At 33.4% G+C, this 26,306-nt stretch overlaps 5 protein-coding genes across 11 annotated transcripts in view; all 5 read left to right on the top strand.

Annotated features, from left to right (window-relative positions):
- The window catches only part of LOC111698667 (IWS1-like protein), a 10,987-nt gene extending 5,237 nt beyond the window's left edge, over positions 1–5,750 (top strand). The window contains exons 8-14 of one of the 6 annotated variants that reach the window (XR_002764583.1): positions 89–160; positions 566–679; positions 1,734–1,786; positions 2,128–2,184; positions 2,826–2,928; positions 4,968–5,131; positions 5,336–5,750. Coding sequence is in view for 4 of the 6 variants with exons in the window: in XM_023469066.1 (XP_023324834.1) it covers positions 89–160; positions 566–679; positions 1,734–1,786; positions 2,128–2,184; positions 2,826–2,928; positions 4,968–5,075 (507 nt within the window). In the remaining 2 variants the exon portion in view is untranslated. Of the gene's footprint in view, positions 1–88; positions 161–565; positions 680–1,733; positions 1,787–2,127; positions 2,185–2,825; positions 2,929–4,967 lie in introns of all 6 variants that reach the window. The other 5 variants (XR_002764582.1, XM_023469066.1, XM_023469064.1 and 2 more) reach the window with 5 other exon arrangements.
- A 53-nt stretch (positions 5,751–5,803) lies between these two features.
- Positions 5,804–10,997, top strand: LOC111698669 (small ubiquitin-related modifier 3). The gene is made up of 5 exons (XM_023469069.1): positions 5,804–5,890; positions 6,328–6,432; positions 7,596–7,682; positions 8,416–8,541; positions 9,976–10,997. The coding sequence occupies exons 1-5, from the start codon at positions 5,843–5,845 to the stop codon at positions 10,000–10,002; spliced, it is 393 nt and encodes a 130-aa protein (XP_023324837.1). The 5' UTR covers positions 5,804–5,842; the 3' UTR covers positions 10,003–10,997.
- A 44-nt stretch (positions 10,998–11,041) lies between these two features.
- LOC111698668 (uncharacterized) lies at positions 11,042–12,879 on the top strand. The gene is made up of 2 exons (XM_023469067.1): positions 11,042–11,183; positions 11,967–12,879. The coding sequence occupies exons 1-2, from the start codon at positions 11,057–11,059 to the stop codon at positions 12,542–12,544; spliced, it is 705 nt and encodes a 234-aa protein (XP_023324835.1). The 5' UTR covers positions 11,042–11,056; the 3' UTR covers positions 12,545–12,879.
- Positions 12,880–14,309: 1,430 nt separating this feature from the next.
- LOC111698666 (uncharacterized) lies at positions 14,310–15,489 on the top strand. 2 transcript variants are annotated; one of them, XM_023469062.1, is made up of 3 exons: positions 14,310–14,373; positions 14,549–14,961; positions 15,263–15,489. In XM_023469062.1, the coding sequence occupies exons 2-3, from the start codon at positions 14,560–14,562 to the stop codon at positions 15,278–15,280; spliced, it is 420 nt and encodes a 139-aa protein (XP_023324830.1). In that variant the 5' UTR covers positions 14,310–14,373; positions 14,549–14,559; the 3' UTR covers positions 15,281–15,489. The 2 variants fall into 2 exon arrangements, with proteins under 2 accessions (XP_023324830.1, XP_023324829.1); XM_023469061.1 differs by having other exon boundaries at positions 15,210–15,489.
- LOC111698665 (PRELI domain-containing protein 1, mitochondrial) overlaps positions 15,468–26,306 on the top strand; it is a 16,861-nt gene continuing 6,022 nt past the window's right edge. Inside the window, exons 1-5 of the mRNA XM_023469059.1 lie at positions 15,468–15,548; positions 15,682–15,755; positions 16,177–16,265; positions 16,685–16,760; positions 17,157–17,208. Coding sequence (XP_023324827.1) covers positions 15,498–15,548; positions 15,682–15,755; positions 16,177–16,265; positions 16,685–16,760; positions 17,157–17,208 — 342 coding nt within the window. The 5' untranslated portion in view covers positions 15,468–15,497. The remainder of the gene's footprint in view (positions 15,549–15,681; positions 15,756–16,176; positions 16,266–16,684; positions 16,761–17,156; positions 17,209–26,306) is intronic.

Raw genomic sequence — 26,306 nt, 5'->3', positions numbered from 1 at the left:
CCAAAAATGAAGGCAGGGCCCCCCCCCCCTACATCAAATGTGCCAACTCCACCATCCCCTTTTTGAAAATAAAATGGCGATTTTCTAGGAGTTGTTGAGACTTCTACAGAACCTTAGAATTGATGATCAATCTAGACTAAAGGAGTCGGGGATAGGAAAGGTTCGTTATCTATTGTGTTTAAACACTGTTAACTTATGACTTAAAAACTTCCTAATGTCCGAATGGGTTATCAAGCTTTACTTTAACACTAAGCGAAAAAAGAACAAATTTTGACTGTTTGTTTAAAAAACCGTATATATCTTTAAGAAATGTTCATGCACTGCTTTGCATAAATGAATGAATAAATCATTAAAAATCTATTAGTTCAATCATTGATTCATGATTCATTGATACATTAAATGAAATTAGAAATAACGGAAATAATGAAAGTGATAATAAATCTTCAGTGGATCAAATGCAAATAAAATAAATAAATTAAAGAAACCTCTTAATAAATCGATAAGTTAATAAATCAATGAATCATTAAATTGATTGAAATCAATGAACTAATGCTATAATTATTAGGCTGTAATGTATCTGTACAAGCATCCTAAAGAGATCAAGGAAAACAAAGTGATCGCTGGCAAAATAATAAATAACTGGGCTAGACCTATCTTCAACAAATCTATGGATTACAAGGTACACTTTTACACGTTACATGTAATATTTAATAATAATAATAATAATATTTAATGATTATAATAATATTCTACCAATCCCAATATTCTTTTTAATGTACCTTGAGATACGCATAGGTACTTGATTGAAAGTATTTTACAATGTTTACTTGTAAAAACTATGTTAGCTAGTAGATGTGTATTTTTCTATGGGACTATTGAAGCAAGTTCTAAGCTTTGCATTAGATTTCTTTATAACTTCTTGGCAGAAATTTATTTTCCATTGCAAATGATTCTGATCTTAGTAAAATGTTAGTTAAGAAACAAATGAAATATTTTGATGTCCCATTGAACCATGCATGGAAAGTTCCGGTTTTACAAGAACTTTTAAATACAAGAATAAATAATGTATATGTTGAAGGATTCGATGATTACGTAATAACTGAAATGATAAATATGTTATGTAATGAGTAATGATCAATGTCGCCTATTTGTTCATAATTTTGCATATTTTTCTTTTTTTCTTTTGTAAAACTATATATTCAAAAACAAATTTAAACCACACCATTTATGGATTGGAAACTAAATATTGCACTTTTACACAAATATATATAGAAACTTCTTATTTTGATAAAACTTCCGGTCGATTTATCAACAACTTCCGGTTCTTCTTGTCGTTTCATTTTCCGGGTGTGCTTCAAGATTTTCTCTAAGTTGACCACAGGAGACATGTCTAGAAGTCCTTCTAGAAGCTTTCAATGAATCCAATGTGTGGTCGCCTTCTTTCCTATAATCCGTGTAATTAAACTTAAACGTTCCTTTCTTCTTTTTAGCGTCTTTTTAAATTTTTTTTGTTCCTTCTCATCCATTATATCCAGTTCCAGTTCTAGTTCTTGTTTTATTAATCTTATTGACATGTTGTCTCTTTTAGAGTGAATCAAGCAAATTTAATTTTTAAAAACTGACTTTAATAAGATGTGAAATTTAGTTGATTTTTTGCAAGATTTTTTTTCTTTTTAAATCTTTGCGTAAATTGTTATTCTTGCTTTTGTCCCATTTTTCGATCTTGTATTTAGGATTATGACAAAGAAACGAGAGCAGAGCGGGATCAGGAAATTCTGTCTGCAAAGTAAGCTTTAAGTATATATTTACAATATTTACATGGTACGAATTTGTCTGATTTAGCGCACGTCCTAGGTAAAATTCGATAATAATTCGAAAAATATTTTCTCCTGAAACACTTAATTTTGTTTGTTTTTGTTATATTTAATAAAAAAATAATTACCAACTTACAGAAATATCAGTTTGTTAGATCAGCATACAGCAGCAGATAATTTGATAATTTGATTTGATATGATTTGATATTTGGTTTGATTTGATTTGATTTGATTTGATTTGATTTGATTTGATTTGATTTGATTTGATTTGATTTGATTTGATTTGATTTGATTTGATTTGATTTGATTGCAGGAGACGAAGAGTGGAGGAGCCTGAACCGGAGGAGGGACTTCGACCAGGAGATCCAGGGTAATTATTTATCTTAGAATAAGATGCAATCAATCAAAAAAAGGTTTTCGAGTTTTTACGTAATATTTTCTTTTGTTTATTGAAAAAAAACCTTATCTGCAAACATTACTTCGTAACATATATAAAAATTGTAATACTTTCTAAGAATTACAATGTAAAAATTAAATCTGATTATAAATAAATATCTAGATTATAAAAGAATTTGACGACGTGAGTGATCAGAGTTTCTTTTTCCAATGTTAAAATGGTTTTGATATCTATTTAATGTTGAAGGATGTTATGGTTGAATTTTGATTCAACCCCATTCTCTTTTTTTGTGATTATTTTTGCCTTTTACTTAAGATTTTCTGACATATTTTATGAAACGCCATTATTTTTTTTCAAATATTTAATAAAGATCCAAATAAAAGTACTGTAGAGTATCTTGATTCCTCTTGAAGAGATCAGTCTGAAAACATGTTTTTATATTGTAAGATCCTCGCCTTTAATTGCATATATAAATAAACGTTAATCTATCAATTAATCTAAAAACAGCTCTGCTATGACGATTTACAATTTTTATGCTCAACCTGTCATATTTTCAGATTTATATGAGCGAAGAGCTAGCTTTATTATGAGAGAAATTTATATTTTTGTTCTAGTTGGATTGGTAGAGCCAGGGTTCCTATGCCAAGCAGCAAGGACTACGTGGCTAGACCGGAGTGGGCTACAGACGTCGAACTAAGTAAACCTAAGAAGAAGGAGGTAAATTATCATTTCAGGAGTTTGATTTTACCCCTTTCAAAAATACCCCGGATCCGGATCCGCAAAATTATGCCAATCCGGATCCAAAACATGCAAAAATTAACATTGTGTTCTGAAAACATGAAATTCCACTGTTACCTAACAAAGGTATTTTATCGGGGTCTAATTTGCTTCCCACTAGAACTTTGACGTTTGTGTTGCACATGGATATGTTTCGGCGGCTAGAAGAGCCGACCCCTTTTTTATTCCTTTAAAAATAATAATGATTGGGTGGAATTAAGTTTTGTACGGGAAATACAAATTTATTTTGGGTAATGAACTAATAAGTATAAAAAATACCCATGAATTTGTTGAAAATGACCACGGGCTCAGCTACATTTTGCCTAGTCACAATTTGCCTAGTCACATTTTGCCTAGTCACATTTTGCCTAGTCACATTTTGCCTAGGTAACAGTTTGCCTAGGTAACATTTTGCCTAGTAACATTTTGCCTAGGGTAACATTTTGCCTAGAGTAACAAAAGAGCGAATTTTTTGCCTAGTCAATAATTTTTTCACAAAGAAATTTTCATCAATCCGAGATTTTTTTTCAATAATCCGAGATTTTTTTTTTAAATCCGCAAATTTTTTGGCAAAAACTTCGCAAATTTTTGAATATCATTCAGTTTTCTTTAACCCAATCAGAAGGAGAGACGCATTGAAAATGGCTCCCATGATAACTGCAGGGCTTACCAGGCGGGGTAAGCCCAACTACAGAGATAAGAATAACTTCTATTATGTTTTCAATGGGGAGAGGGCAGAGACCAAGAATTGGCGCTGTTCCCAGAAATCATGCACTGCAACCCTAACAACGAGGATATCTACTGGAAACCTGAGCCCGCGATTTAAAAACTTCGGCTCGAGCCGTAATTCCTTAAACCCGACTTTAAGACCCAATCTTCGACCCAACTATGACGACAGCTTGTGTCACGTGATTGACAGCTGCGAGATCTTAGGCTCGACTTAAGGAGTTAGGCCCAATGAAAATAAAACCGACCTTGGTTGGTTTTAGTGGAGAATAAGGCTCAATGTTGGGTCTTATTCTCATCAAAACTAGGAATGCACCAATTCCAACTATGAAAATCCGCCAAATACAACATTAAACCGGTTTTATGAACTAAATTCTGTTGAAAAATAGATGCAACTTAAATTCGAAAGCTCGAGCCGTAAATAAGGCTCAACAACAGCTTAGACCCGAGTCGTATTTTCTTGAATTTTTTAAATCGCCGGCTCTGGTAGGGGATGTACTCCCAACTCATGGACATACCAACAAGCTGCTGAAGACGAAAGCTAAGACCACAGAAAAGGCTGTGATTGAAAAATATGCCAATGTTCAAGGAAAGCAGAGATCAAAGAACTCCAGACAGAGGGTGAAATTTGTTGTAGAAGCTTTCCATACTATGTCGAAAGCTGATTATATCCAAACCCTTGCACATGACCAGCAGAAGATAAATAATGATAAATAAAGATCACCTGTATGTATTACTATGTATACTCCATGATTATGTAAAATGTATTTAAAAAATATATATATATATATCTGATACATAACCATATTTTATCTTTTGTAGAGTGACAGGAATGTTAAAATTGCTGTACAGAATACAATTGAATTCATTAATTTTAATTCATTAAAATTTATCTGGTTAAACTTTAAAAAAATGTTTAATTCTTGACAAAATTTGTTTTTTATAAAAAATTATTGACTAGGCAAAAAACATGCTCTTGCGTTACCTAGGCAAAATGTTACCCTAGTCAAAATGTTACTAGGCAAACTTGAACTAGGCAAAAAGTTACCTAGGCAAAATGTTACCTAGGCAAAAGTGAACTAGGCAAAATGTGACTAGGCAAAATGTGACTAGGCAAAATGTGACTAGGCAAATTGTGACTAGGCAAAATGTAGCTGAGCCGCAAAAATATATTTAAAATAAACCTCACGAAAGACGACACAGTAAATGAAAAAAATCTATTAATAAACTGCTTAAAATTTATTCGTGTTCAGGTAACTTTGATCGAAAAACATTTCCGTGCCGCAGCTGAGCGTAAGAAACTGTCCAAACCTCGGCGCGCGGTTGAGATGTCTATGGAGGGAAGGAAGATGGCGCTGTAAACACTTAGATCATATGATAACCGGCTCAACTAAAGGGACTCTAGACTCAATTTCAAGTGTACCCTCCATCCATTCATTTCCAATTCACAACCGTACCCTTTGAAATTTGAATATTTATCTGCATTTTTCTATCTTTTTAATTGAATATTTTCAATCGTGGCTCTTTAGAAAAGCAACTTAAGATGAGGGATTATAGGGTACTATTGTGAATCGGACATGACGCTTTATGAATGTATGGTGACGTTAAATTGCGTCTGAAGTCCCATAAAGAAGGAATATTTTATTTATATTAGTTTTGGAATTCACAGAAACTTTTACTTAAAACTAGTATTTTTTAAACATAATTATCAAAATGAATATTTATTTGTTCTTTAAAAATTTAAAATCTTGAAGAATAATACTCCGTGTTTTTTTTGATCAAGTTGATTGTGAAAACGTACATTAAACTATAGGTTTTTGGATTTGTATATTTATTCGTCTCTGATTTTTCTTATTTTCCTTTTTACCCTCAAGGTTTTTTTTTCAATCTCAAGTTTGTTTGAAAACATATATTAAAATACTTGCAGCACACCTTATTTAATTTAGCAAAAAGGGTAATTTTGTTTGCTTGGTTTCAGTTCTGTAAATCTTTAATTATCTTGTTTTGATTTCGCTAAAATATTATTTTAAAGATGATCTCTTCGCGCATTTGTTGGACGAGATTTTGTTACTTACTAGACTTTTTTTTTTAACCTTTTTCGCAATTTTGATAATTTCAGAAAAAGAAAATGGCGGATGCTAAAGAAGAAACCTCTCCGGAGCACATTAATCTTAAGGTAAAAATTACTGAAGCATTTAACTTTTGGTCTGAATATTTGGTGCGCTTTAAATTATTTAATTTCAATTTCACTTTTAAATGAATTCTTGTCTGGAGCCTGCACTGAGCTGACATTGCGGACCCTGATGCTTCAAGGCCAAAAAAAGCTTTATAATGATAGTGGGAACTTTTGTATTGAGTTTTTATGATCCCGATCAGCTGATTTGCACAATAGAGCTCATAATTTGAGGATTAATGCTTAATTTGACGTCTTAATTTCAGTTATTTCTGCAGGGTACGATTATCATGCGGGATATTGAATAAAGATTAAATTAATCTGAAGATAAACAAAAAACGAGATCAAGCATTGATCTCTATATAACGAATCGTTAATAAAAAATATTTTATTTCACTTTTAAGAATTGAGCATTCTTATTTTAACATAAACTTGTTCAGGTGATGGGACAGGACGGTAACATCGTACAGTTTAAGATCAAGAAGCATACTGCCCTCAAGAAACTCATGTCGACATACTGCGAGAGAGCAGGCCTAGCACTTCAGGTACACTTTTAGGGAAAAGGTAGGATTGAAAAAAAAATGGAAAATTATTCCAACTAACCGAGTTTCATTTGACATTATTCGTGCGAATATTAGGTTATCGTTAATAACTATTTATAACACTGTTATTTTGGTTCACAGTGTTATAAAGTTTTTGGACAGAAATTTTCTCTTTATCCAGAAGGTTCAAGCCTTGTTAGATAATATAAACAATAAAAAAATATAATCTAAAAAGGTGAGAACCTTCGAAATATTGAGAAAATTAAAGTCCAAAAACTTTAAGCACGTCGTGCCAAAATAATTGTGTTAGGTAATTTTATGAAACGTTTGTGTACTTGTCTTATTCGAGTTATTTCAATGGCTCTTTTAAATAAAAAAACCCATTGAAACAAAACAGAAGTCTAAATATAAAGTTGATTTCAATTTTATTTTCCTTTCAACTGAAAAAATATTTTGGAAATATCCTAAATGTTTTTGAGAAAATCCGGAAACCAATCAAAACTTTATAGCACACGTGCTATAATGAAAAGCTAATTAAACTTTAAAGCAAGATGATTACTTTACAGCACGTTCATTATGAAATTCACGATGAAGTGAGTAAGAATGATAAAGTAAAAAAAGAAAAAAATTCAGCCACCAGCTTCTATTTTAATCATTTGCTGTTGATTCTTCTTTTCAACTAAACTAGCAAATAGAATTATCAAAGGATAGGTAAAATTTCTAGAATATTAACAATGATACTGTTAGGTTTCTTAGTATTAGTTTTGCAAAAAGTCTTTGCCACAAAATCTGATTTTTTAATTCCTACATCCTTGCAACCCAACGTCGTATACCCTAGATATTTCAAACTATGAAGTCTGTTAGATCAATAAATCTAAGTTTGAAACTTTGAAACATCAAATATTTACACATCATGTTGCAAAGATAAAGGGACTAGCAAGTTTAAGTTTGTGGCAATATTTTTAAAGAAAACGAACCGGTGAGTGGGGAGGTGGGTTTTATTATTTTTGAATTGCTAAGATTTATGAGATTTCGTTATTATCAATTAAATATTTTTGTAACATCCTTCCTTTAATTTTAACATTGTTTTAACACTGTGCAGCAAGTATAAAAATGAAAAGTGGATAGTTAGAGAAAAAGAAAATTAATTTTTCATAAATTTTCAGACGATTCGGTTCTCCTTCGACGGAACTCGAATTAACGAGAGCGATACACCTAAGTCTCTGGAGATGGAAGATGGGGATACCATCGAGGTTAGACAGTGTTTTTTCGTGGACTTTCAGATTCAAAATATTGTCTTGAATCCAGTCCCGGTCCGGATTCTGGCTTCCTGGATCCGAATCCAATGGACAAAATATCGACCAACCACTGTAAAAAACATCTTTTTGTTCTCTAAACCCAAATTTGAACTGTTAAAAAAAGATGGAATATAAAAATGTTCCTTATATTTGAATGGATTTTCGAGTTCTAACATAAAATGAGCGAAAAAAGAAAGAAATGATTTTAAAATTCTTCTTTTGTCAAAAAAAATCATTTAATCTTAAAGAAATGTTCAACGTTTTATGTCCGGATCCATTTTTTTCAGGACAGATTCAGGATCCGGATTCTCATTTAAATGAAATGAATACTGTTCATATCTAAGATTTAAAATTGAAAATCGTCGAAAATAATGTCTAACTTTGTTTTGGCAAACTTTTGTAAATTTGCGGAATCTGAATTTTTGTTTGGAAAAATAAAGAAAATGTATTGATTGATAAATGGATTGTTTGATGGATAATTTGAGAGAATATTTATTAGAATTTTTAATGGATTATTTAGTGGATTATACTAATTTTTTTAGATTATGAAATTACATGGGTTGATTAACATTGTCTTATGAATTAATCATTGATGGATTGATTTTAGATGATTGATTGGTTGATTGATCGTTTAATTGATTGAGTTGGTTGATGGATTGATTAAAATGATTGATTGATTGATATTTAGGTATTCCAGCAGCAGAGTGGAGGAAGGAGATTTACAGATACCTGCACTACCTTACAGTGTACAGATACCTGCAGCACTGTACAGTGTACAGTTAACTGCAGTACCTACAACATGTCACACGCACAAGTCAGTATTGATAGTTTTATACTGTACAATGTTCTCGTCGTATATTGTACTTAGAAACAGCATTAAACAGGTAATTTCAATCTAGCACAAGTACAGTGCACGCGTCAGTACATATGGTTTTTATTTTGTACATAGTTACTGTACTGTAAAAATTACTGCAGTATCAAAACATAGCACAAACACACGCCAGTTTATGTAGTTTTTATTTGGTAGATATTAACTACTTCACAGATTACTGCAGAACCAGCACATGTAACAAAAACACGCCAGTACATATGATAACCGCACTGTACGGATTAGTGCAGTACCTATACGTGTTACAAGAACACGCCAGTACAGTTTTTATTTTGTAGATAATTACATTACTGTTCACTACAGTTCCTATACTTGTTACAAGAACAGGCCAGTACGTTTTATTTTGTACATATTTACCGTACTGTACAGATTACCGCAGTATCAAAACAAGTCACAAGCACACGCCAGTATATGTAGTTTTTGTTTTGTACATATTAACAATACTGTACAGATAACTGCAGTACCGAATACAATGTACATGTCACAAGAACACGCCAGTACAGTTTTATTTTATACATATTATCAATTCTGTATTGATTAGTGCAGTACCTATACAATATACATGTCACAAGAACATGCCAGTACAGTTATTATTTTGTACTTATTAACAATACTGTATAGTTTACTCAGTACCTTTACAATATACATGTCACAATAACACGCCAGTACAGTTTTATTTTATACATATTATCAATTCTGTATTGATTAGTGCAGTACCTATACAATATACATGTCACAATAACACGCCAGTACAGCTTTATTTTGTACTTATTAACAATACTGTATAGTTTACTCAGTACCTTTACAATATACATGTCACAATAACACGCCAGTACAGCTTTATTTTTTACATATTAACAATACTGTACAGATTAGTGCATTACCTATACAATATACATGTCACAAGAACACGCCAGTACAGCTTTATTTTTTACATATTAACAATACTGTATAGATTACTGCAGTACCTTTACAATATACATGTCACAAGAACACGTCAGTACAGTTCTATTTTATACATATTAACACTACTGTATAGATTACTGCAGTACCTTTACAATATACATGTCACAAGAACACGCCAGTTTATGTAGTTTTCCTTTGTTCATTGTAAGATTACTCTACAGTTTACTACAGTACCTATACAGTACACAGTATACATGTAACAAGAACACGCCAGTACATTTTATTTTGTACATAGTTACCGTACTGTACAGTTAGATAACCGCAGTACCAACACATGTTACAAGAACACACCAGAACAGTTATTATTTTGTACATTGTAGTTTTTAGCTAAAATAAGTTAATACTCTTTTTAAATTTTTTATTATGAAGTTTCTAGAACTCATTTTATTTTAGGTCACATGTGAGTCCAGTTCAATGTAAACCTGATGTACGCTGTACTCCTCTGATCTACTGTATGATGTGTACTACACAACTTTGTACTCTACTCTACTCAGTTCCCTAGTATTCTTCTACTGTTTTGTACTCTGTACTTAACTATTCCTCCAAGACCCACCCCTCATTAAAACTTAAAACATGTAACTTTTCCGCTCTACTCAACAAAATCTCGTTTCAAACTTGATTTTTTCTTTCTCTTAGATTTAATGAATAGCGAGTTGAAGCTGAACTGTGCACACGTAGTTCAACTACTTTCTTTTGCGCCAGTTCAACCTCAAAAAAGTGGTTGAACCACGTCTGTCCGGTTCAACCGTGTCTTTCTCTTTGTTAAATTTTGTCCCAGCTAATTTTTTTCTTCAATTTTATTTTTTTCTATCTTAAGTTCAACTTTTTGCGCAATATTTGCGTGACCTCGCATTTGAATCTATTAGAGTTATACAATGTCCATTAAAAATCAGGAAATAATAAGTTAAAATATTTCATTTAAAAAGATACTTGCTTCTTTGTTTGTTTGTTTTTATGCGTGAGGGGGGGGGGCATGATTTCAGGTCAATATGTTTCTTGTAAAAGCCCTGGAAAATCTTTTTTAAAACCGTACCTCAAACCTTGTAGTATTGCTGTTTTCAAACTATTAGCACCTCTGTGTCTCATAAACTTAGAATTATTTTTTAGTCACACTAAAATGTAATCATTCATAAATCCCTGATTTTTAGTTTCCTTGACTGAAGCGTTTTCGTAAACACTTTTATTGGGCTTATTGACCATCTCTTGTTAGCTGGCGCGGGGGAGGGGGGGGGGGGGTTTGTTTATAAAATGATAATAAACAAGATGATGGAGGAAATACTTTTAGTTCAAACTTAACTTTCTCCTATTTACTATTAAAACAAAGTAATCATCGAAACTATCTTTTTGCATGTGATCTTTTAAAATTAACATCTACATTTAATTTTCTGATATTTGAAAAAGTACTATTTTATGACTGGATAAATTGTGTTATTTCGACTTGCACGTAAGTAACAGTTTCTTTTTTGAAGATAAAATGTCGGAAAGACAAGAGACTGGAATATCTGGAGTAGACTCGTGTTCAGAATATGTGGAGAATAGAGGTCTGCTAGGAGGATTCTCCTTATTGTCCTCGGAGACAGAGGATATGGGCAGTAGAGCAGGTATAATGTGGTTGAGGACAACAGTGCGATAGGACAACAGTGCGATAGGACATACATGGGATAGGACAAAATTTGTAAAGGACATACATGGTATAGGACATACATGAGATGGGACATACCTGAGATAGAACAAACCTGGGATAGGACATATATGGGATTGGACAAACATTGGATAGGACAAACAGGGGATAGGACAAACAGGGGATAGGACAAACACGGGATAGGACAAACAGGGGATAGGACAAACAGGGTATAGGACAAACATAGGATAGGACAAACAGGGGATAGGACAAACATGGGATAGGACAAACAGGGGATAAGACAAACAGGGTATAGGACAAACAGGGGATAGGACAGACATAGGATAGGTCAAACAGGGGATAGGAAAAACATGGGATAGGACAAACATGGGATAGGACAAACAGGGGATAGGACAAACATAGGATAGGACAAACAGGATAGCACAAGCATGGGATATGACAAACAGGGGATAGGACAAACATGGGATAGGACAAACAGGGGATAGGACAAACAGGGGATAGGACAAACATGGGATAGGAAAAACATGGGATAGGAAAAACATGGGATAGGAAAAACATGGGATAGGACAAACATGATAAAACACACATGGTATAGGACCGACTGCAACATGTTAATGGAAAAAATGATTATGAGATAAAAGATATGATTTAAATCATATTTTCCTCAAATTCTAATGTAAAAAGTTAAATTTCGAAATTTATTGCGAAATCAGTATGAGAAATATATGAAATATTTTTTCAGTGTTTGAGTCTACCCTGCTAACTGAACCAATAGGGGCTGACAAAATCAGCCCCTTCAGATCGTTCCCAAGTTTGTCTAGTATTCATAGCCTTAGTCCTGGTTCCTCAAAATTTATTCCACAACCTAAACATTCTACTCGACTACCCAAAACATCTACTCCAGTACCTGAAACATCTACTCCAGTACCTAAAACATCTACTTCAGTATCTAAAACATCTACTCCAGTACCTAAAACATTATCAGTCTCTTCCAGCATTTTACACCCAACTTATCAAAAGATACTTTTACCGTTAAACATTGCGAATAACAACAAGAAACGCGGCAGGAAATTGATGACAAAGAAAAATGTCGGATCGATCAAATTAATGAACTGCCAGGTAACGTTGAGAAGGATGAGAAGTGAAAATTATTCTGAACACCTGATGACTGATCAATCTGAAGGGAACACTCAGAATGGAGTAATTGTGGAAGCTTTGAATGATGGATCTATTGTTGAATCTAAACGCAAACGATCCAAGGTCAGTCTTAATTCTACATTTATGGCGGGCCACAGCAATGTGCAGGTATTTATATTGTAGGGTATGAATGGCAAGGAAGATTTTGGAACAATCTAGATGGATCTAGTCCAGTAGAAATATTGCTGTAATTATGTCAGGCCAAGGTCCCCAAGGCTCACCACACTTATAGTGTGACGCCGCACATTCTTAATTTAGAACCTTTCCTTCGTTTTAGAGGCTTAAACATTAGATTTTATTACAATCCAGAGATGATTTCAAGGATGTACAAGAGGAGGAAGACTTCAGTTGTCTTCAATATACAATATACATATTTTCAATCCCTCAGACTATGCTTCTATCCTCAAAAATGTCCAATTTAGCATAACCAATATTCTAATATTTACGCACAGAAACTTATTTTTTAAAACTTACAAGGAACAAAGTAATTTTTAAAGATTAAATTTCAACGTTAGAATTTAAAGAAGTTGTCGCTTTAATTGTTTTTCATTTAAAGAGAAACATGCCTGATAAACAAAGGTACCCTTTACAACTGTACCAGTACAAACGTCGGACGGTACAAACCTAAGACTTACAATCCTCGGACAGAACAAACGTTGGACTAGTACAAACGTCGGAATGGTACAAGCGTCGGACTGGTACAAACGTCGGACTGGTACAAACGTCGGACCAGTACAAACGTCAGATCAGTTCAAACGTCGGACTAAGGAAAAAAATTATTTGGATTTTAAGATTTTTTTAAAAGGTTATTTCTTGTTATCCACTGGTTAATACAAATCTACCAAAAGTTACTGAGTTCTTGTCACTAACTCAAATATTCTTACCCTAAATCTTTGCAATCTGGTAATTGTATTAACCTTTGATACTTACAAACTTAAACTGTTTGATCTTATGGATTTCAATGAAATTTTAAAGGTTATACGACATCGGGTTGCAAAGATATAGGCATTGAAACATCAGAGGTTGGGACAATTGAACTCAATTCCTTTTTGGTGTTTTTTTTATACTGTGCTACCTTCAAAGGATGAGACTTTGTTCAGTTGATTTTTATCACAATAATTGAGTGGTTTTTATTTTATTTCTTATAGCTATGGTTTTTTTCTTTGCAAACTCAACCTTATAAACGTACCTGTCTAACGTTTGTACTGGTCCGACGTTTGTAATAGTCCGACGTTTGTCTCAGTCCGACGTTTGTCTCAATCCGACGTTTGTCTCAGTCCGACGTTGTACCAGTCCGATGTATATACTGTCCGACCTTTGTAACATCCGACGTTTGTAAATTCCGCATGTCACTTTATGGAGAAACCAAATTGAAAACTATCTTAAGACAAAGCTTTGAAAGGTGTTGTTGTGAATAGGACATGTCACTCTAAGCTAACGTCGACAGTTCCTTTAAATTCTTAATATTTTCCATTCCCCAGAAAACTTCCTAATAGCATCAGTTAAACTCAAAGAGATTATCAAGTACGGTGGCAACAGAGAAATGGATGAATTATACACGACGAAGTGTCAAATATAACAAGGAAAATAAAATTTTCCCACATTAGTGAGAAAACAGAAACTAAAGAACGCTTAAAATTGCACTTATTTTACTGTAAGACAAGCACTTTATTTTAAAATTATCATATTGATAATTTTGTCAAACACATAAACTGAGTTGGTACTGTGACGTAAGAATACAGCTGTACTGAGAGTGAACAAATTCTACGTTGCCATCTATTGTACTAGAATCTATTTGTGAGGGGGGGCAAATTCTAGGATTGTTTTTGGAGCTCTGAATTTCCTTGTCTTTTGAAGAAAAAAATATTAGTTTTGCAAATTAATATTTATTTTTTAGTTGTTCTGCAAATTTTGTGAAGTGAGATCTACCAACCTAGATGTCCATCTGCACGGTATAGAATTTATAGAATTTGATAGTTTTCTACTTTGTTTGTGCGGTACTTTGAAAATAAACAAATATTTCAATGACGCATATTTTTTTATCATATTTATTCTAAGTTCATGGCTGGTTAAATCGATTTTATTTAATAGAAATGTAATGTAAATATTCTAATTATTTTTATCTAGAAACTCACGTAATGCTCGTTGACGGAAAAGAAGTTTGTGGATTCTGCAGGACTATGGAAAAGCCTCCTGTTATCTGCTTGAAAGCTCATATGTGGAGCATATATAGAATTCAATACCGTCAACAGAGTAAACCAGGTTGCCTCAAGCAGATACATACGAAAAGGTTGAGCCAGTGTAAATCCCCCAAATCTAGGAAAAATGTTGCACCGAAGAAATGCGCGAAAAAGCAGAAAACGATGAGCAACAAACTTCAGAAGGAAGAATACCAAGATGTAATGGTCTTTAGTGACTTGATGGAGATTTCTGACTTCGAGGATAGTTCTGACTCATCCGGTAGCGAGATTGACGAGATAGGGGTTGAGCTCTTCTCTCCTTCAAAGTTCCTTGAGGTTGTTTCTGATCTTGATCTCAGGGTTTGCAAGTTTATACAATTTAAAAGTTCTAAGCTCAGTTCTTATTTAAAACTGTTAAATTCATTTTTACTTAGTTAGTTCCTTTTTAATATTATTTTTTTTACAAGGTTATACATTTCTTGAATAACCCCCTTTATGTTCAAACATCATTTTTCTCCGGCATTGAAATTTTTTTTTTCTAAAATGTGAAAATTTAATTTTTTGAGATAAATCTTAAAATTGATATAACCATTTACATATTTATGTAGGGAAGCTATTTTTTAATATTTGAAATTCATAAAAATAAACTTGTGTATTGAAGAGCACAGACAATATATAAATAACATTAAAATTGCCAATGTTCATATTTCGTTGAATTATGTTTTAGTTTAAAATGTACAGTGTTACAAATGTATAAAGAAAATTTTTGTTTTACATATTCAGATATGCTTAATTCTTGATATGTGAGATTAAGAAATAGTGTTGTTTGTTTGTTTTACAATTATTTTATTAGAAAATTCGTATTTTACAATGTATTGCTATTTCAGATTAGTAGAATGGCAAAATATTACAATACCGAACACACACATCCTTTTTCCTACGAACAGGTTAAAATTAACGAACATTTAAAAGAAAAGTGTATTACTTATTCAATTCCGAAGTATTTAAATCGTAATTTAAACTGAGCGAAATATTTAAGGTGCTTTATAAATATCCAATTTAAATTTTATATTTTCATAGGTTTGCAGAGCCATATTCCAGAGATATCCTAATCCTTTTGCTAGTCATGTCCTCTCTGAAGATACTGTATACAGGTTAGTGTTTTTTTACAGTATAGTAGACTTTTTGGGCACTTAACCGCCCATTCTCTTTTATCAATTTTAGCTTTGCACTTTTGCTCTTGCTCTGAAACTATAAATTTTTAAATAACCTTAAATTTTGGTCCATTCTATTTCAAATGCGCATTTTCAAGTACAGTCTTTTTGCCGTGTGGGAGAACGGGTGTGTCGGAGTCTATATGGTTAAGTGCATGCCGGTCAGAAGTAAAACGGGCGTGGGTCACCATCCCCCCATTCTGTTGTTGCTATAAAAAATTGGGCTCGATTGGGTCATCCGTTTTGGCGTTTATTAAGTACAAACAGTCAAACAAACAGACAGACAAACAAGATTATAAAAATGAACAAGTTGCATAGATGTCTAGTGTCTACTGTACATGATGTATAAATTTAATATTAGGGAGGTGATAAACGGTACTATTCTTTACTCACGACGCTTTCTCACAAAAACTAACAAGATTCCTAAATGGGGAGAAAAATGGTTGTCAGGTAATTAACATTTAATCTGAGCCTTTGATGATAAAAGGGACTCCAATACATTATTGGAGATTACTCTTCATTGAATGAGTTGCATTTTAGATTTAAATTGGTACTTATTAAACATTTATCTGAGAAATGATGAAGAAGAAATCGTTGCTTTTCTATCTAGTCAATTTTATAGAGATTAAAATCATTTTGTTTCCGGTTAGAAAAACAAGGATAATCCGTATACCCACTTCAAATTAGGCTTTTAATGCACCATTGGGAGTCGGAAATAGTAATAAAACATTACTCCTTAAATCGCGTTAAGAATAACTGATATATTATAAGTCATTTATATCCTTTTTTTTTCAAAAACAGCAATTTTGGTTTTGATTGTTTTTATTTAAGAAAAAAGAAGAATTTATATATTTAATTTTTTTTATTAGGATTTGCCCGACGTGTTCCTTTGATAGAAGAAAGTTTTATAGATAGTGAAAAGAAAACAATTACTACTTACACTAGGTTAGTAGTTAGTATCTGTACAGGGTGTCCCAGAATACATGTAAATTAAAGACAATGTGATTTTTACTCGGCATTGTTTAGTGAAAAAAAATTGATTTTCTAGCTAAAACACAAAAGAAACCTAAATTTTGGGTTACCAAAAATAAAGAAGAAAAAGTGTCTTAATATCTTAAATCTTCATTACTTTTAAGGTCCAAAAAACTTGAACCTTTTCTAACTAGTCATACTACTTTTATTTGATAACATGTATCAATATTTTAAAAATAAAGACGATCTTAATAGTGTCGCTAATTAGTAATTATGATCATGTTGGTACATGCACCCTATTGTAAAATTAATTTAATTTTGGAATAAAAACATAAGATAAAATTACTAATTATTTGAAATGGTTTTTAGGAATGTTGGACTATCAAACTTTATGACAGTAGCAGAGAAAGTGGTGTATAAGGTACCTTTAATTGACTCAATCTTCTAATTGTGAATTTAAGGAATTGAATTTGATTTTTTATGATCTGTTTGTAATGGTTTCCTTACCATCATCGTATGTCTTGAATTTTTTCCACAAATATTGCGAAACATTTTGTGGTTTGATTTGTTTTGAAAAGGACAACTTCATTTTTTGATGATTTGATTTGATTTTATAGTCAATTTTCTCTAATTCTGCGTTTGGTTAAACCGGAAGTTATAAAGACTGCATTGCTAAGTGTCAGCTGATCATCTGCGTATTACTTAATTATTATAAATTTGTGACCCCTATTTGATTATCATCACGCTATAACAGGATCCACTTTTACATAACAGTACCATGGCACAGGTCATGCTAATTCACTGGCCAAAATATGCCCAATAAAGGATATTAAGGGGAGTGTTTGGGAAAAATTAAAAGGGGTAAAGGCTTATGGCAAAAAAAAATAAGCGCTTTTGATCGCTGCTAATCTTACTTCTATCTGTTGTGTCTATAAGAAAAAAATGTTAAAAACAACTCATGTTGAAGAATGTAGTGTCCATACATATTCAGAAAGTTTTAACATGCAACTCGGATCGTAAAATAATCAATTTAATTCCAAACAAATCATTCATATATTACAAACAATAGTCATTAATTATTTTTCAGCACATTCTAATATAGTTAATATTTCATAATATCTTTGATTATGTTTTTTAAAAATAATATTTTGCTGATGCTGGATTTTCATACATACCTGGAAAATATGAAAATGTCAACTTCATTATCAAAAATTCTTGAAACAGGAATAAATGTCTTTCACAGATCATAAAAAATTAAAAATATATATTAAATCAACTATATATGAATGGGTCAAAAAAATATTGATGATAATTGGGTGTAATATCTGAATGATTTGTTTGGAATTAAATTGTTTTTTATGTTCTGAGTCGTATGCTGCAACTTTCTGAATTTGGACGGACGCTGCGTTCTTCAGAATAACTGATATTAAAGAAAAGATGAGACAGGTGCAAGAAACCCAAACCTTGAACAAACTAGATGAGATTGAAGAAAAGATAGAATGTAACTTAAGGTCAGGCATTCAAAACCAAGTCCTAGACAAGGACTTCTGCGCAGAAATTTCTCGCCTGAGAAGAAATGTTGCTGAACTTACTGCAAGATCCTCTGTTAGAGGATATGCAATATTACCAAGTTCCTGAGATTGGTGCCCTTATTGACCTTGTTGATAACCCTCATCCCAGTGAACCTGAGGACAGTGAAGGGATAATGGCCCAACCTCCTGAGATGAGGGAAGCTAGCTTTGTGGATGTAAATCAACCTTTTACATGAATATACTGAATACCAATACCAAGTTAAACTATATTGTTAAATACTCAAGGTGTTGCTTCATTCTCCACAATCATAGTGATGAGTAACCATAACCATGGTACACTTTATCAAGGCACATCTTGTAAATCACACAACAACCTAAGGGCAGTGCCATCTACATGTGATGCAAATGAAATGGGAAATCAGCCTCATAATAGCTTAATACCCCAAAATGGTCAAAATGCATTCCAAAATGTAGTTAGGCAACCAACAGTTTAGGTATCCAGTGAAGCATTGCCAAACCCTCAAAGAGTTGGATACCAAAATTTTTGAAACTTCATCTTGAGCTTTGTGCACTGAAAGAGGAGTTTAACCCCTCGTGGGAATACAAGCCATGCACAACGATACCGGTTTTTTACTCGACCAGATGTGAGGACTGGACTGCCATGGAAGATACCTCTCAAGAGAGCTTTCAGGGATCACAACTCCCCATTTTGTATAAGGGGTGCAGTTATGGGTAAAAAGATGTTAAAAGAACTATTTGGAAAGGCCTTAAAGTGTAAAAACAAGAAGCAAGAAGCAAGAAGAAAAAAGAAATTGAACAGAAAAAAGTGGAAGGGAAATCTCTTGGCAGTAGAGATGGGTGCTTAAAGCAAGATTAACAAGAAAGAATAAGAAAACTTTGAACAGGAAAAATTAGGAGGGGATTTGATCTTTACACTCAATTTTTTTTCACCGATAGTGACTAAAGACAAATACACAGGATGGCAGACGTCCCATCCCCCCCCCCTCTATGTCCTACTTGCGATAAAAAAAAATGGAAAATAAATAATAATGGAAATGAACAGAATTGCACAAAAAATAAGGAGAAAATTCATCCAAAATATACTCGAAATAAGGTTATNATGGAACATAAAAAATAATGGAAATGAACAGAATTGCACAAAAAATAAGGAGAAAATTCATCCAAAATATACTCGAAATAAGGTTATTAAAAAGTAACCGATGATGCAGAGATATCTATATTAAAATGAATAAATATCTGTTCTCAGAAAACCAAAGTCCAATTATGAGATTTTAAAAAATTGAAAAGAAAGCTGAATTACAAATTTCAATGCAATCAGGGAACAAAGTACAACAAAGGAATATAATTTTCTACAAAATCTGGAAGCAATATGTTTTCATTAAAGTGTATTAAAACATTCGAAAACAGACTCTCAGAAATGTTATTTTCCATCAAAGGTTCTGAGGAAAAAACTGGAACAATTCATCTCACCATCAGAAAAATGTTAACCTTATTAAACTTTTTATACAATTTCATCATTTTCACAATCTTTAGGGCAATAAAATTAACAATCCTGTTTAAGTTTGACTGATTTTTATTTTTTAAATTTTTTATTCTGTTTTGATGTTTTTAAATGAGATAGAATGATGAAAGGGTTGATCGGCACCCTGGCATGGGTCCGGTGTTCATGGAGCGCTGGACCCATGCATTTTTCTCAGTTGGAAATTTATCAACTGAAAGATAAAGGTATTGGAGCTGGTGCTCCTTTACACTATACTCTTAAAGGAGGCCGGTCCACCCTCTCAAAGTTTTACAAAAGATTACAGTTTTTCGTATTATTCAACTTTTTATAAAGTTTCTAATATATTTTTAGTAATTCAAAAATATTGATAAGTTTTATTTGCTTGAATTTTTTTGAAAAAACAACATGAACATGGAAATCCAATGTTGAACAGGATCAAATTGTTAATTTTTTTTCGTTAATGTTTTCTCAACAAACTCTAGGATGGCCATTTTAGGTATTAATGTCAGAGTTACTGGTGAAACCAAAATCAAAATATAAGATCCTGTAAAACAATGTTAATAATGTTAAATATGAAAGGGAAATTTTAAGTTATAAGCTGAATGGTTTTGTTCTGAGATGTTGGATGGGTCAATCTCCTGAACAATCCAGAGATGATTTCAAGCATGTACATGGGGAGGAAGACTTATTTTCAAAGTGTCTTCTTTATAAAAGAGATAGAAGATATTGTACAGGAAGCAAGGGTCATCTAAGGAAAGAGCTACATTTCTCTTTGAACATTACCTTCATTAGAATGTCCAATTGGAATTGCATGAAATGAAGGAGAATTATACTGAAATGAGGATATTGATAATTGAATTGATAATTGAAAGGTTTGGTGACGTTAAAGTCATAACTGATAATATCCTGAAGAAATTAGCAAAGGAAATGATTCCTGATGATGCTATTTCTTCAGTAGCTGTCACAAATTCTGACAGGAAGTTGAACTCTGCTTTGATCAAACTCAAGGAGCTCAACAAGACTTTAAACATGCCTGCAGAAGAGCTGAATGCTCTCATTTACTCAAGTGTGTTTATTTCCAAACTTCTAAGTTTTGTTCCGCAAAGGGCTAAATTTGCATTCAGACAAGAACTTATGTCGGAAAATGAAGGCTATAGGAGAGTTAGAGGGGCAAAACCCTTCTCTATACTTGCAGCAACTGTTTTCAATAGTTTTGAATTGAATGTCTCATCTACCAAGGAATTCTAAACCCGAAAAAACCATTTCACCTAGGATTATAAAGACTGTTTATTCTGTGATCTTGAATGTCAAGGTACTTCTGAAGATGGGCCACATTCAGTTTCTTCCCCTTTCCAGAAAAAAAATCCAAGCCAAAAGGGAAAACAAGACAAAACTCAAGACTCGAGGAAGAAATTCAAGTACTAATGAAATAGGTGAGTGTCAGGAGTTCTTTGCTAAATCTCTTACCACCAGAAAACAATTGGCCATGAGACAGAACTGTTTCACATGCCTTGGTTCATTTGAAGGATGTTAAAGAGGTTGTACAAATAAGGTACCTTCTGATTTGTTATGCATTGAATGCAAGTCATCAGCTGATCAGAATGGGAAATCTGCATCAAACTTTTCTGCAAAAGAAATGATCACACTAAACCCATAAGACTTTGACTGGGATGTTGGAAGAAGTATCTGGTTAATTTTAACCCAAACAAGGTACAGGGACCCATAAAACTTGCTGCTCATCTTTACATGGCTGCCCATTTTGAAAAGTGTTCTAAGTGCACAACAAGAGATTGCAAGTGCAAGCCTAAGACAGAAACTAAGAAAAACGATCCAAGTGTCGAAACTCTTGCCATCAACACTTGCTCAGGAGAAGATATCAATGTCTCTATAAGCCTAAACTATTCCAGAGTCAGATTATGAATCAGTTTTTGTCATGCAACCTATCAATTTAAGGGGTAGAGATGTTCTTGCCTTCTATGATAAGGGTGCTAATCAGCACCTAATTGATGGAAAATTGATGTCAAAGGATGATGAAATTATGTTGATGGTGAGTGCTTCCCTGAACAATTGGTTGATACTGGTAATGCCAATTCTGTGCATTTGTTACAGTCTGGAGTACGTAATAGTACTCACTGTCAAGGTTTCATCAAGGTGAAATCTTAATACCATTCCAGATTTGTCATGGAATGCAAGATGAGTTTGATCACTGTAACAATTGTTGCTGTCAAACTAAGTTCTCTTCCTTTGCCCTGAAGGCTGGTAAAGGTTTGTTAGCTCTTGTTGATATTATTAAATATGGTTGGTCAAAAACTATAGGAATCCTCTCAAAACGTTTCAAAATCTGAGCAATCCTCAGTCACAAAGCTCACATATTCAAAGAACTAAATAAGGTCAAAACCTGCTTGATATGTAAAGCAGTAAATGAAACAGGAGGTGTTGAGGAAGAAATGGAAAAGATTTTTGTGTTCTATGCCAAGGATTATCTATGCAGGTTTGAATCCAACAGATTAAAATCTGTACTTTCCAAGAAGAAGATAGACTCCCTTTTAGAGAAAGATGATATACTCTACTATGAAGGAAGACTTCTTGAAGAAAACCCTGTAACTCAGTCAGGTCTGGGATTTTATGTCATCTTTGATTACACTGAAATAAAATCTTTATTGCCAGTTGTGCTTGCTGACTCTGATCTCTTCTTTGCATTTGTCATGCATACTCACCACAACATCAGAGTTCACTCAGGAGTAGAAACTACACTTCGTGAGGTGAATAAAACCATGATGGTATTGAATAACCCAAGAAGAGTCCTTCAGAGAATTTGTCAACACTGCCATAAGTCGAATCATTGTCAGAAGAACCCTGGATTTGGGAATGTTGAACCAACCATCTGTAAGAACTCACATTGCACCACCTTTCTATCGTCAAATTGATATTGTTTTTGGTTTTTAAGGACAATGATATAAGAATGCCTTCAAGACTAAGAAGATTTATGCTCTAGTAATTGTTTGCCTTTTAACAGGTGCCAGAAACATGTTGGCTTTTGAAGGCCTAGAAACCCAAGATGTGGTTTTAGCAATTGAAAGGCATTCTTCCTGCCATTGTGTACCTGCAATTCTTTTTGTTGACAATGGCACACAGTTGATGGCCTTAGATAAGATTATTGCCATCCTTGGCATTGTGGAAGATGATCTTGATTCAGATGAAGTAGAACGGGAAAACAGAGAGACAGTTTAAGCTTGGAGCTTGCTACAATGTTGTTTACTGAACACAAGAAAGAATCTCAAAGAACAAAGGAGAAAAAATCACAAAACCATGAGACGGTTGAAAATTAAAGAAAAGAAACCTTTGCAAGTACAGGGAAACCAGATAGAAATGGAAAAGGACTGGGAAAAGGAAAGAAGTCTAAACCTTTAATTGCTATAGATGAAGCAAAGTTGATAACACCTGAAATTCCAGTTGATTCAAACTCGAATTTACCCACCAAAACAAGTAGTAGGAAGAGAAACAGGGAAAATTTACCCCCTGGGATTAGGAAGTTATTCAAGACTCCACTTGAAAGTTCAGAAGGATGACAATCGTTCAGATGCTATTGGAAATGAAAGTCCATCATCTTTCTTCACATGTTCCAAAATACACTCAGACCGGGAGGGCTGCAGTTACAAAAAAAAGCTAGTCTAGCCATTTACAAATAGCGCAGCTCAAAGAAGTACTCAGAAATTTAAACCAATGAGCGTGGCAGAGCTGGGTAAAAACACCAAAGGACCAGTGTTCAGACAGATAATAAACAAAATAGAAGCCAAGCAGAATAATGACAATGAAAAGAGGAGAACTGGTTCAAATATGCATGTTTGGTCCACAGAAAGTAGTACAGGAGATCAAATCTAATATAATAGAAGATGAATACTATCTTTCTTGGGACGACTACTCTGTTAGAGAGAACTATTCTCTGCGGTCCTAAAGCACAAACAAATAAGCTGTAAATCTATCTAGCAAATACTGCTAATTCGACAGAATTAAAAAATCCTGGAAGTACATTACAGAGGAAGGTTCTGAATCTGAAGAATTGGAATTTTTTTCAGAAATTTTAAACCAGCTGCCAAGAAAGAAAGAAAGTTGGAAGAAGGTACTGGACCCAGGTCAATGGAAAATCTTTGAGTTTGGAAAACTAGACTTGATTCCATCAGAATCATCATCCTCGTACTCAAAGCAGAACACTACTGAAGGGGACTAATATGTTGGAGACAGCAGATCAGATAGATCGGCATATAACAGTGATTGAGCTCAGTTCTGAGAGAACTTATGACTAATTAAANTATCAATTTAAGGGGTAGAGATGTTCTTGCCTTCTATGATAAGGGTGCTAATCAGCACCTAATTGATGGAAAATTGATGTCAAAGGATGATGAAATTATGTTGATCGTGAGTGCTTCCCTGAACAAGATGATTTCAAGGATGTACAGGAAGTGGAAGTCTTAAGCTACAAAAAATTCCAGAAGAAATTCTGCGGAGAAGCATTTTTCGAAATGTCTTCATTTAAACCTTTAAAACAATAAAACTTAAGTGAGAAAACAGTGAAATTTGTAAATGGTGACTGGTATACATTGTAAATGTTGATTAAAACCACTAAATAGGTTATTTTGCATTTAAAAGTTTTAAGTGGGAACACATTGGATTCGTAATTCAAAATTAAGTATGAAATAGTGAATATAACTAGTGTTTTTCAAATCCACTTAAGTCTGTTATTTAGTTATGTCAAAATTGGAAAAAAGGATAACCCTTTTTAAAAATTGATGTAGAAAGAGACCACTAAATTTGACGTACAGATTAAACAAATTTTAGTGAACATTACGAAACCAAGAATGTTGTATATTAACTTAAATAATTTTATATTTTCCACTAATATTTGAGTTGAAGGGAATTATATCATATTTAGAACTTGCTTTTCTTAATACAGTTGTTATAGATTTAGTTTGTCCAGGAAAATTTTAATATTTAAAAATTTCCTGAATATCAATCTGGATTCCATGTTAAATTTGATACATTTTGGATGTCTTGTTATGACTATCTTAATGATTTTAAGCAATAAGAGGAATAACTAACATATAATAAGTTAAAGATATTAATATCAAATAGAATTAAAAATTAACGCAAATTAGAATAGTAAACAAAAAAGAAATCCATAAACACTGTTTGTAAACAAGTAGAAATAAAAGCTAGAGTAGTTCAGCTCAATATTAAAAATGAAGTAATTAAAGGAAAGTGAAGAAAAAAGACCAACCTAAAGTAGGGCTTGCTTGCACCAGAGCAGCCACAGCTGGAGGCCAGAAAAGAGTTGGGGCCTTTGATCAGAGAGAATCTTCATTTTCTGCGAGTTCATTTAGTCTTGAGAGGTAGCTGTCATAGTTAGCTTTTCCGTCTGGAAGGCTGGCAGAGCGAAGAAGCTCAGGGAGAGCAAAGCGCAGACCATCACCTATGACGCAGCCAGGGACGTCTTCCCAGTCCGAACCAGGGAAGATGGCGCAGATGAGAGGAAAACCCCAGGTCTTCTCCACAGGTGAGAGCATAGGAGGGGGAGCCAGGGGGATTTCAACTTCTTTGAGGCGAATACCGGGAAACCTTGGATCTAAGTAGAGAGGGTTGGCAGACAGCTCTGCTTAGTCGCACAGGAAGAGCAGTAGAACCACTTTAGCAAAGGCATCAGTTGTAGGGTAAGGGTAAGCTCTGAGGCAAAATTCCAATACTCCGGCAAGAGAAAAATCTTCGTCTTTTTGTACTTCTCCTGCTTGAGAGAAGAAGAACAGCAGGTCGGCAGAGCTGATGTAATTGGAGACCATAGAATTATCCGGGAAAGTGAAAATAGTTAGATCCTCGATTGTGAGGGATAAAGTAGTAGCTGCCTGTGTAGGCCAGAGGCTGGTGGCGTTAATGTTCTTGTTGGCCCATAGTTTCCCTAGTAGGTGAAAGGTGGCGGAATCTACTCTGCAGTTGTCACCAGTAAGGGTGGCAGAGGGCAGCCAAGAGCTCCTCCATTCCAGTTAGTCCTGGATAGAAGGTTGGTTCCAAAATTGTCTGTAGTTTCAACCAAAAGGAGGCTAAGCTCATCAGGGGAAAGGTCACAAGGATTGGCGAAAGCTGAGCTTCTGATGAGCGTGCATCTCGGCGGCATCACTAAAAAAGAAAGAAATTAATTGATGGTAATTAAAAAGTCAATGAAAAAAGTAGAGGGTCACTAGTTAAAGATCCAATGAAAATTAAATTAAATTTTTACAATAAAGTAAGAAATAGAATCAATTAAATTAACAAGTAATAAAAAGATTCCTGATAAAAAATATTTAAATGAAAGAAAAATTATTAATAAAGTAAGAAATTAATTCAATTAAACAACAAGTAAATAAATTACAACTCTTGAACTAGTTTAATCTATCTTGAATTCTTGTAAATACTAGTCTAATCTATCTTGAATTCCTG

The sequence above is a fragment of the Eurytemora carolleeae genome, unplaced genomic scaffold, assembly GCF_000591075.1.
Source record: "Eurytemora carolleeae unplaced genomic scaffold, Eaff_2.0 scaffold300, whole genome shotgun sequence".
Taxonomy (NCBI): domain Eukaryota; kingdom Metazoa; phylum Arthropoda; class Copepoda; order Calanoida; family Temoridae; genus Eurytemora; species Eurytemora carolleeae.
The sequence above is the reverse complement of the archived record's forward strand: the minus strand, read 5'-3'. Positions and strand labels throughout refer to the sequence as shown.

Coding starts and splice junctions, on each gene's coding strand:
- LOC111698669 (XM_023469069.1), top strand. CDS start 5,843: ATGGCGGATGCTAAAGAAGAAACCTCTCCGGAGCACATTAATCTTAAG. Junction 6,433..7,595: donor GAGCAGGCCTAGCACTTCAG/GTACACTTTTAG, acceptor ATAAATTTTCAG/ACGATTCGGTTCTCCTTCGA. Junction 8,542..9,975: donor ACAACATGTCACACGCACAA/GTCAGTATTGAT, acceptor ATTTTATTTTAG/GTCACATGTGAGTCCAGTTC.
- LOC111698668 (XM_023469067.1), top strand. CDS start 11,057: ATGTCGGAAAGACAAGAGACTGGAATATCTGGAGTAGACTCGTGTTCA. Junction 11,184..11,966: donor GGATATGGGCAGTAGAGCAG/GTATAATGTGGT, acceptor ATATTTTTTCAG/TGTTTGAGTCTACCCTGCTA.
- LOC111698666 (XM_023469061.1), top strand. CDS start 14,560: ATGCTCGTTGACGGAAAAGAAGTTTGTGGATTCTGCAGGACTATGGAA. Junction 14,962..15,209: donor TTTCTGATCTTGATCTCAGG/GTTTGCAAGTTT, acceptor ATATTTATGTAG/GGAAGCTATTTTTTAATATT.